The 11830-nt window shown below is 43.3% G+C and overlaps 1 protein-coding gene across 1 annotated transcript in view; it reads left to right on the plus strand.

Annotated features, from left to right (window-relative positions):
• LOC127367226 (forkhead box protein O3-like) overlaps nt 1-5519 on the plus strand; it is a 30804-nt gene extending 25285 nt beyond the window's left edge. Inside the window, exon 2 of the mRNA XM_051406908.1 lies at nt 1319-5519. Coding sequence (XP_051262868.1) covers nt 1319-3040 — 1722 coding nt within the window. The 3' untranslated portion in view covers nt 3041-5519. The remainder of the gene's footprint in view (nt 1-1318) is intronic.
• Nucleotides 5520-11830: the final 6311 nt, after the last annotated feature.

Below are 11830 nucleotides of genomic sequence, written 5' to 3' on the forward strand. Positions count from 1 at the left end.
TCTCACCACAATATGATATAGTTCTGCCGTTGCACGTTTACTCGGTTGCCATGGTTACCCAATGCCGGAGGTGTCACAGCGAGATAACCCAAGGAGGCATTCACAGATCACCTGAATTCAGTTCGCCTCCCATTTATCTGTTCTCTGCCGCAATTTGATTTATTTGTTTCCCTGCCGTGCAATTCAGTGTGCATACAAATAATCTGCAACATAATGGAGATGGTGGAAGTGTGAGTACCCCTCAATCTGAAACAATCTATTGTACCAGTATATTCCTAAACCACAGGAGGTGCTTTTGATTTGATATTTTCCTGCTTGAGCGTCAAAATGCCTCACGCACAACAAAGAGCAGAATTGCAATGACAGACTCTGTTGCACATCAGGGACCTTCAGCATCCAGCAGCCCTTAAGATGTAAATGATAATAAACAGTTTAAAACTATATCCTATGAATTACTGAGTCAGTGACTGTACATGCCGGTGTCGAGGATAATGGGAAAGTAATTTGTGACACACTGTATAATTGAAGGCATGGAGATTGAAAGCAGAAGTGGAAAATGACTGTTGTGTGCAGAGAAGTGTGTGAAATAAGAAAAAGGAAAATCAAGTCAGAAAATGTAGTACTCAGTGACAAAAGAGAAAGAGGGATGGTGATAAAGACAGAACAAGGGAGGGAAAGGGAGATAGGCAGTGAAGGTAGATATCGGAGGGTGGGATACATCCATTAGCCTTCCTTGCTCCCGGCTCAGTCTTGCGATACATTCCCACATTCAAGCTACGAGAGCGAAAGAGACAGGGCTGGCACTAAGCCAGACTGGCACCGACTTCAAACATACAGTACGCCCAACCACAGCAGCTTACATCAGCCTGGCTGAAAGGAGAAGTAGAGGAGGACAGATGGATTGATGGAAATGCAAGTGGGAGGATTGACGTACGTAAGGAGAGTGTCTCAAGTCTTAGGTCGTTTCAGGGTGGTTGAGGCTGACAGGGTCTTGCTCCGTGCCAGCTGTAGCTGTCCTTCGAACATGTTTGTGTTTTTGAATATGAATTTTCTGACTTGAGTTGACACTGATTGCATGGAGGGTTGTGTATCTACCTCTGTGTGTTTTGTCTAATAATAGAAATGGAAGCGACCTCATAATTTGGCAAATTCTTTCTATGACTCAGCATGTATAGACCTAATGATTTATAAGCAGTTGTGACAGCTGGTTTTGATTAGGCTTCTCTGCATTGTTGATTTTTATGTTTGATGTCAAAAAAATCTTACTTTCCTCTGGAAGATTTTACTAATATAAAGTGTCTCTCTCATCTCTCCACAGAACTCCATCCGACATAACCTATCCCTCCACACACGTTTTATCAGGGTGCAGAATGAGGGAACAGGGAAGAGTTCTTGGTGGATGCTGAACCCAGATGGAGGGAAGATGGGCAAGGCCCCCCGCCGGCGAGCAGTCTCCATGGACAACAGCACCAAATACTTAAAAAGCAAAGGCCGCATCAGAGGCAAGAGGGTTGGCCGTCCTGGGATAGGAGCAGCTTCTGCTGTGGTGGGGCTCCAGGGCTCCCCCGACCATGGCAGCCCACCACGGAAAGGCCTCCCAGGATCTGGAGGTGCATCTGGGACAGATGGAGAGTTTGACGCTTGGACAGATCTCCATTCCAGGGCTAGTTCGTCAGCCTCTACCCTGAGTGGACGCCTGTCACCCATCCTCGCAGAGGGAGAGCCAGAGGAACCAGAGGAGGGTGGTCTGTCCTGTTCCACCTCTCCCCACCTCTACCCCTCTCCGACCAGTGCCCGCTCTCCATCTATGGGGGCAGGGAATCGCTGTCCTCCCTTGGAGCAGCTGCCTCAGCTGGCTAACCTGACAGGTGCCATCAGTCTGGATGAACAGCTGATGGAGGACAGTTATCATCACCATCACCCACCACAGCAGCAACACCAGCAGCATCCGGCTGTTGGCAGACATAAGCACCAAACCCCTGTCTACCACTACAGTTCTGGAGTGAAGGGACAGAGTCCCTATGGTGCAGGCGTCTATGGTGCAACAGGCATGGGGATGCTGTGCCACCATTCACCCATGCAGACCATTCAGGAGAACAAGCCAGCCAGTTTCTCTGGAACCATGCGGGCATACTCCAGCACCAATGCCCTGCAGAGCCTGCTTACAGGTGGTCCAGCTGGGCAACAATACTGTTCCAAGGACATGATGCTGGGACAGGAGAGGGAAAGCCATCCTATGATGGGTCAAGCTAGTAATGGAGTTGGCTCCAACCATCACAGCCACCACCCCGGCCACCACAATGGCCACAGCCACAATGGACCTCATAGTCACAGCTCAGCTCATAGCCATAACAGAACTCATAGCCATACTCATACTCACAACAATGTAACCAACCACAACCACAACTCACCTCACAGCCTCGCTCACAACGGTCACAACCTCAGCCAGAGCCATAACCACACACCGCCCCGGGCTGCGGCCCTGACCCCACGTGGCAACAGCAATCAGCTGCACACATACAACCACAAAGCTCCCTATCTATACAGCCCCCCATCACATGCCCACCTCCCAGCCTCCACCACCCTTCCCCCAAACCCAGCAGGTATGCTTGGCATGCCCCAGGACTCCTGCCATGTGGCCACTGCCCCACACCCACACCCCCGTCATAACCATTATCCTGACCCACAACACCAAGGCATGACTAACGGACCATACCACCATGGCCAGGGGATGGGGAATGGTAGTGTTGGTAGCAACTACCATGGCTATCACCAACCTCACCCCCATGAGAGACTACCTGCTGACCTGGACATTGACATGTTCCACGGTAGCTTGGACTGCGATGTGGAGTCCATCCTCCTCCATGACATTATGGACTCTGGGGAGGAAATGGACTTTAACTTTGACTGCTCCCTAGCCCAAGGGGTGGGCATTGGCATGGGTATGGGCATGGGTGTGACCATGGGTATGGGGATGGGAATGAGCGGTCTGGCCGGTCCACAGCAAGCCCATAGCAACCAGAGCTGGGTGCCTGGCTGAAGTCTAGGACAACACATCCTCCTCTGAAAGAACTACCCTACCCATGAAGCACTGTGCTCAACTGTGACATTCCTGACTTCACACAGAGCCTATAGGACCAACACTCCCATCTCTCTTTCTTGTCTTGACACTTATTCTGTCACCCTATCCTCTTTTGATTTCCTTTCCCCTCGAGAAATCTAGTTCATGTCACATTAGGTTTTTCTTCATATCAGCTATACTGTGATGACAATCTCTCAGCTGTGCTTGCCCAACATCGCTTCTCATCTACCATGAGAACTGAACTCTCAATGCACTTTATTGCAAGTGGGTCACATCTTGCAGTGCAATGTGTTCACAGAGCAGCTCAGGCAGAGCTTGGCATGTTTTGTAAGGTGACTGCAGTACTTTATGGCAACAAATGAGGAAATCACAAGTTCTGTTGATAAAGTGTAAGATCTTGGTAAAATTAGACTCATTTTCTTATATGCTGTCATTGTCAGTGGTGGGGACAGTAATTGTTTTTGAAGAAAATCCTCAGTTGCTTAGTGATTACTTCCTTAAGTTTTCATATTCAAAACCTTAGACATCATCTGTTTCTTATCACTCACCTTACCAGATTTAAAATATAAATTAATACAATACCATTAAATTTAACTGATTTGACACTGGTTTGAATGTATTTATAAAATACATTTAAATAAAATGCTGATCTGAAACCAGTTTAACATTTCAATGATAATGACATTCACATGCTCATCAGAGCCAATTAATTATCTTTCATCAGTCCTGTTGTTTACAGCTTCATGCATTAAGTCCTTGGCACTTTGGCTTTTCTCTTGGATATAACATTTTGTTAATGCCCTTTTGCCTTTGGTTAGAGAAAATTGTCACTACATCGTTAAATGGATTCTATCATTACTGGCTAGCAAGCAATTTGTTGAATTAAAATGCCGTATCACCTTGTCTCACCTGGGGTTCTCGTGCCAGTTTCTCTCTCTCTCTCCTTCTCTAAGTCTCTCTCTCTCTGCCTGCCAGTGGAGACAAAGTGACCATTCCTCACACCAAGCCATTAATGTGGCTTGATTGAAATTCAGCATCTTGCTTTTAATCTCCAAAGTGATGCGGTGCCGATGCGTCATTATTGAGAATCTAACGCGTTGTCCTCCCATCTCTCACCCCGACCGCCCGGGCCGCTGCTCGCCTCTCCAACTTAATGTGCCAAGAAAGCGAGACAAAACTGTGATTAACGCCAAGTCACTCTGCCTGCTGTCCTGCTCTGAGAAGGGCCAATGTCACTGTCCTCTTGCCTGCTCACAGAGGGTACAAAAAATGGAGACAAAGATAGAACAAAAGTCTGTTGTTGCAGTGGGATCAATCATCAGCCTCAGTTTCCATGCTTTTTGGGTGTGTATGTCTGAAAACAGGTAGTGTATTTGTATTGTAAATCATCTCCATTATCTGTATTTTGTGTCCCACTGTTCCCATGTTTTCAGTGCTTATGCCCTGAGCTTCAAATACTCAAACAGGTGCAAAGGGAGTGATTTAAGGAGAAAACAATCAGCCAATCTGATTGGCATGAGTCTATGTCAAACAGGGTTGTAATGCCCCAGAGCCATCCACATCCACCTTTTGTGTGTTTATTCTGTTGTCTTGTAGTTGTTGTTGTATTGTTGAAATTCTAAGGACCAAGGAGGACAGCGCTGAAATATCCATAGTGTAAGGATGGTATTCAATGGTAAAATGATGTTGGCTGTGCAGTATGACCTTCCTGTGCTCCAATACTGTGCATCCCTCCCACATGTGCTCTGCTCAACTGTCTCTGTGTTTGTGAGTGGGGGAGTCTGAAGCTTGTTTCTCACTGGCCTTGGGAGAGAAAAAAAGAGGACAACCCTATTCTCTAGTTCCCTCAATGAGACTCTCTGTGCTTGGTCTGTACCAAGTTCACACAAAGGAAATGAGAGGGGGTACGGGTGGGGTTGGGGTTATTATTACAGCCAAAGGTCAAGCATGGCACAGACTATCAGACCCATTATTGAGGTAAATACCTTTATTTCAGGGCCTTTAGCTGCGCTGGTTCCAGTTAATTTCCGTGTGGAAAATGCGTGGAATTTTGGGCAAATGGGCCTCACAAAGCAGTTACGCTATAACCTATGCTACAGACATTTAGCAATGTCCTGCTATTGGAAAGAGAGCTATATATGATGTCTAATTTTCATATATTTATTTATGAAAGAGATTGGTCTTTGTCGCTCCTAAATGTGGTAGTTGTTTGAGTCAACTCCTATCCCCTTCCTCTTTTTTTCTCTGTTTTTTAAGATGTCACTCTCCCTTTGCCCCTTTTACTGACTTTTATTTTGTACAAAATCTATATATTAAGAATATTGTATAATAGTTTTTAAAATCTCAAAATAATAATAACAGTTTTGTTGTCTATTTCTTTTTTAAGAGAATGTATCTCATCATCTGGTGACTGTTAAATAAATGAAATTAAAAGAAAGACTGTCTCTGTTGTTGCATTTGTGTGGATATAACCATAAAGATAGATTTGTTTTTCATGAAAATACAACGAAGTGACCTCTTCCTTAGAATTAAAACGTAACTTCTTTCACACATGCAGACAACCCCTCTTGGCAGTCGTGCTTGACCAGGACACCAAGTTGCTGCGTGGGAGGCAGAAAGAGTGGGCCGTATGAATGAAAAAAAGGGGAGAAAAAAAATTTACCTTCACATATGTTGTGAAGCATCGCTTGTGCTAGAGACTGCATGAGAAAGAGAGAGAGAGAATTGTTTCTGTGTATGTGTATGTGAGAGAGAGTGAGCGAGAGAGAGAGACACACACACACACACACACACACACACACACAGAAAGAGATAGTTCCTGACAGACAGACAAAACAAGGATAGACAGCCAGACAGAGTTGCCAGGATTGGAGTAATAGGTAATGTGTATGTGTGTGTGTGTGTGTATATATGTGTTTGTGTGTGTGTGTGTCATAAGGCTTGTTATGGCCCATGAAGCGGTATAGGTTGGCCACAGCTGTCCCAGTCCCATTGGAGGCGTTTTCACAAGAGAAGTCTGCAGCACTACAGCGCCATACTGCCAGGCCCCAGGGGAGCCCCCGCCTCTACACTCACATTTGCACACCCAAATACACAGACACACATTCACACACATACATTTGAAAATACCACAAATTCACACATTTACACAAAGAAGCACACAGCGCAGTTATGAAACCATACGCACCTACACGCACATTCAAACAGACATTTCTCACTTAGATGTACAGTTTTAATTGACTCCACTTGGCAAAGCTTCTCTGCAGGGAAAGAAGTGAGAAGTAGAGGAAAAGAGAGAGAAATAGTTGTGGAGGGGGGAAGCTGGGCAGCATATATTTAAAGCTGCCTGACACAAAAATGCTCAAAAATTGTTTTTGTAAACATTTTTAGGGGTCTGATGAGCTCAAACATGGTCCAGTAACTTTATAAGATGTTTCATAATTTACAATTAAACCAAACTGAGTGTGATTGAGTGTAACTGAGACAGAGAGTCTGGCATATGGCCAAAGTCTCACTCTTGCCTGCCTATCTCCTGAGAATCATAGAGGTTGAGGTAGACAGGAAGGCAGTCCAGTCCAGGTGCTGTGCCTCGGGGAGGGTCTGCTCTTCTGTTCCTCATTATCAGAGAGAGGGAGAGAAGCTGTGTTACAGTGTCATTATTCATCCACTCAAGCATCTGGGAGCAGGTTCTTGCTTACTTGGCCCAGTGATATCGGTGTAGAGACCGCCCTTGGAGCTAAAGGCTGGCTGGGGACACTGCTAACTGCTAACAGACAGACCCACCCAGGCAAGGCTCCAGGGTACTAATGTCCTTGTGTGCTTATGAGGATTCAGCAGTTCTCACTTTCCCGCCAAGCTGCAAAGTGAAACTGCTATATCTCCAAAATTCAATTGTTCATAGAAATGATTAATTCAACAATATGGAAGGGTAGAGTTTGATATTGTGCCTCGCGAACGAGGCAGCTACTGCAGCCACTCTACATTTAATAATCACTATACTGCTAATATCAAAAGCAAGACAACAATTAAAAAGACAGTGTCAAAACAATTGCACATATCTTTTTTTTTTTTTTTTATGTAAATAGGCTCCACAGACACATACTTTTTGGCTTATCCTTAAAACCGATTATTATATTTTTAAAATCTAGGTGAAATGGAAATCAGAGAGCTGTTTACTTCTGCACATTTAGTACATATTTCCTGTAAAAAAAAAAAGCAGTTAGGGAGGGACTTGTTGCGGTAGCCAATAGTGCTATGTGTTACGTCCCCCAGGTCCAGCAGCTATAGCGGTCCTATTAGCTGACTCTGCCAGGACTGAGAGCTACCAGTGGAAAGCACATCCAGACCGGGACTGAATGCAGCATCCAATGTCAATGGAGGAAAGTTTGACAACAAGGAAGAAAGTACTGAGGTGTTTTTATTGCCAGCAGTAGCTACAGCAGCAATTAGGAGGACAACAGAGGGAGAACCAGACAATATTTCCTCCATTAAAAATGATTCAGTTTCACCCAAGTTACGAATAAAGTTGTGAGTTTGATGTGATAACAGTGTGTTCTTATACAAAAATCAGTGAGGTCCGGCACCCCAGAAACACTCCAACTCCACTCCGACAGAAGGCCACACATTTTGTTTTACGGGAAGAGAAAATTATTGGAGTTTGATATAAAAATACAAAGAAATTGATTTTTTTATTTGTTAAATAGGGATAACTGAGGATGTAATCTTTAAGGGTTAAAATTAAATTTTTCATTTCACCTTGATTTCCAAATCAGTTCTAAAGCTAAGATGCAACCAGTCTGAAGACTCAATGGTTGGTGTAATATCATCTTAGACCGATGAAAAAGGGTTTACATAATCTAAACAAGGATGAATTAATGACTTTTCGCAAATCTGTGAAAAGAGAGTTTAATTTTGGAAAAAGTCAGGCTGCATATGTCTTTTACTGTAACATGGGGATGTTGTCCTGAGAATGCCAAATCATCTTAGAGATTGCCCTCCAAATTGACTCCATGTGGGAAAAGAGCTCAGAGAGGACAATAGGAGACCACCAGGAGAGGGCTGCTGCTGGCTGAGCGGCTGAATTTGGGAATGTTGTATTTTTAAAACCAAAGCCAAAATATTGTTGCAGCATCATGCCCCATCTGCCCCAGACTGAAGCAAAGAACAAGGACGATTGAAGGCCACAACATTTTTAAAGAATGAAAATGGAGCATTGTGCTTGTATCTGCTGCTAAATTAAGGCCACATTCAGTCTTAGTGTTCTGTATTCCTAAAATTATTTCATACAATTTGGCCCAAAGTACTGTACAAGCACTTAAGAGACAGGCATAGTTCACAGGATCAACTGTTTGAGACTTGTTTTCTGATTAAGGGATTTATCGATTGAAGGTTCAACTAGAATTAAAGAATGAGAATGTTCTCTCAAGAAAAATCTTAAGCAGTCATTTCAGCAAATTCCCAAACAACAACATACCAGAGATGACGATTTAGAGATCATAACATGTGATGAGATTTTGGCAAACAGTACAAATTCCTCCTAATTTGAAAGAAATTGAACAGTCATTATATTGTACATTTGTAATATTTTTTCTATGTTTTGCCCTCAAAAGTAGCAACAGCATCAAGAATGTATACTCAAAGAAGAGGTGTTAAAATGGCGAACAACCTCTTTGGGGTGGAACTGAGGCTCAGGGGTAGTGTTAGAAGAGGTTGTCAGAAAGGCCTCTGAGAATTTTCTGCTGAAAGCAGAGTTAAAAGCTGTGGGACTTGTGCACAGAGACCGGCACAATAGCAAGACAACATGTTAAAAACTGGCCTCATGGACAGATTTGATTTGAACAAATGACAGTTATGTTAGAGTGTTATTATTGACTAAGCATTATTAAAAATAATAGCATGTATAAAAATATTATTTATGTATAATTTATTCCAGTTACTCAGACCAACCTTGGCAGAATGCACCATTTAGTTTTAAGGCTCTATAAACAACACCACAGAGAGGTCTTTGCATCACTTCACATGGCTTGAATTTTCCTCACATTGATGTAAACAAACCTTAACAGCATCAGCAAACATTAATAACTTGGATTCAGTTGTTGTCCACTGTTAGACCCTGTATTAAAAGACCTGTCAATCTATTTGGGAGTGATAGAAGTTTTTGGTAGTCAGGATACTCTTTTCTTTATTTTTATGCTTTACCCACAAAATGTGAATTGGCATAGTTCATGAACTTATTCTTGAAATAAGCTGTCAAGCTTTCTCATAATAGATGTTTTTGAATAACAGTGCATCAAACATGCAATCAACTATTTCTTGTCAACACTAGCTGAAAAAAGATTGAATATATTACTAATATAAATCAAGCCTGTTATCTTGAAACCAGTCTAATAATTTGGTGCACAACTGCTTGATAACAATATTTAGCTTTAATAAGAAAAAGAATGAATTCCAATCTGTCTAAAATACGGTCTTGTGACTTCCCCAAATTTGTATTTGGCAGTGCAATGAGATCTTTATAAGCATACTTTGTTGTTGCCAGCAGGCTTATATAAGAAGTCTATCTACTCTTGTTTTGATTCAGTCCAACACTGGAGCTATGCTGGAGGAGGGTAGAAAAATCTATAGTGGAGACAACTTGTCCAAGTCCTCAGGTGAAGGTGTAATGTGTGGCCTAGAGAGGGCATTCTGCGTTAAACCAGAAGGCAAATGTTCAAGACTCCAGCTTCCACCTTGCTGGATTGTCCCTGAACAAGACAATGAATCCCTACATGCTCCAGGGTCTGAATCAGCTCCGACTAACCTCTGCAGGGGTGTTGTGGATGGATGGGCTCTCTGTTCAGTGATCGATAGAGGATACACAAAAATCAGTCACAAGATGCCCATCAGTTACTTTCAAGCAATGGGCTATAACCTCATGAAATCGGCCTCAGGATTGGGTTGCACCATTTACTGCTTGGGGTGGCACCATTAACACTGACTACCCTAAGCTAGTAACTGTAACATTACATCTAGAAATAATAGCCAAGTGGTATATTAAACTTACGTGCTGTAATCCTTTGTAAATGTTACATTTTTGTAATTTGAGCTATGCTATTGTGTATTTTTGCTAAATGTTATTGAAATGCATTCAATTTGACATCATTACAGAGCATTTTAATCAAATGTCATGTCAGATATTATCGACTGTATTCTATTCATATCTTCAGTCTAAACAGGTCAGGTAACCCTAACCTTAGCTTTGTTGGTTGGTTAGCTACATAACAGTTGGACTTATCAGTTACTTGGTATAAATAGGCTTAGTAAGTAAGAGTAATCCCTATGGCCCACCTATGGCCCATGTATTAGCTGTATTGCAAACTGGGTGTTGGGGCGACATTCCTGAAAAAAAAGCTTTTATTATTAAGTAGTCACAGGAAATGCAACGTGTTGTTATTCATCTCAAATATATGTCTACAAAACAAGACAACTGTAGTTTTCGTCCCTTTATGAAAGCTGATCAGTTTGAAATATTGCAAGGAGTAATGTCACAAGAAGAAACAGCCACAGTGAGCAGTTAGATGAAGAACTGCAGGCTACACACCTCCAACTTCTCAGCAAGGTAACCAGCTCCTTTCACTGTGCCCTACTGTTTGCCAACTGCCGTGTGCAGCATAAAATGAGATCATGGTTGCGCACAGAATGATGGATAAAGGCCAATTACTGCCTGACTCCATAAACAAAGTCGCTCTTATGTTGTTATTTTTTGAGGAGCCAACCACAGGTGTTGCCAATCAACCAGATCAGAATTTCTTTTTTGTAATATTGGCATTTTGCCTTATTTGACAAAGAGATTTGGAGAGAGACAGGAACAGAAGGGCAGAGAGAGGGCATGACATGCAGCAAAGGGCCCAGGCCGCTGTGGCAAGGACTCAACCTTCACACGCAGTACAGGCTCTACCAGGTGAGCTACCCAGACACCAGACCGGCTAAATAATAACAAGGCAAAGCTTTCTCAAAGCCCTGGTCATTAGTTTTTTCTCCAAAAAATAAAAAGAAAAAAGAAACACCCCCAAAATAAAACAGATTACATAATCAAGTCAAACATCTCTTGGGTGTCTAGGGCTACTGAGTTTTTCCTGATTAAAAGAAAATGACCTACTAGGAAATCCTCCTATCTATCGCTCTCTTTCGCGCCTTATTAAACCAATCACTGTCCTTAATGACTCCCCCCACTCTGCCACCTCTTTCCTCTTGGCCCCATTTCACCCTCTTCCAGTGCAGACAGACAAGACAGATCTAATCAGATCTTTTCTCTCCTCATCTGCCAATGATCCACTCATCAGGAGTGGGAACAGAAAAAAGAGGTGTGTGTTTGCGTGTGTGCAGGGGAGGGGAGCGACCTAAGCGGTGATGACACAATTAATGTCAAATTAATGCTCCTCCTGAGCACCGACATCACCTCACCTCCCTCTTGTATTTCTGCCCGCCCTCACCTCACTACCTCTGTCTTCCCCTTTATTTTCTACCAACACACATTCAGCCTTGCTCACCCCATCCCTCCCTCCTCTCCTGCTCCTATCTAACCGCACGCAGCCTAATCTCACACATGGGGGAGCTCATCTCAGCATTGTGCTACTGTGCAGCAACTAGCCTAGCTCACTAGCACACAGAGTACGGTGTGGAGTGCTAATAGGGACTGGGGGGAGGGTGGAGAGGGGTGGCAGAGCGGGGGCCTGATTGGTGTCTCTAATTACGGCTTGATACTAAAGA

The sequence above is a fragment of the Dicentrarchus labrax genome, unplaced genomic scaffold (genome assembly GCF_905237075.1).
Source record: "Dicentrarchus labrax unplaced genomic scaffold, dlabrax2021, whole genome shotgun sequence".
Taxonomy (NCBI): domain Eukaryota; kingdom Metazoa; phylum Chordata; class Actinopteri; family Moronidae; genus Dicentrarchus; species Dicentrarchus labrax.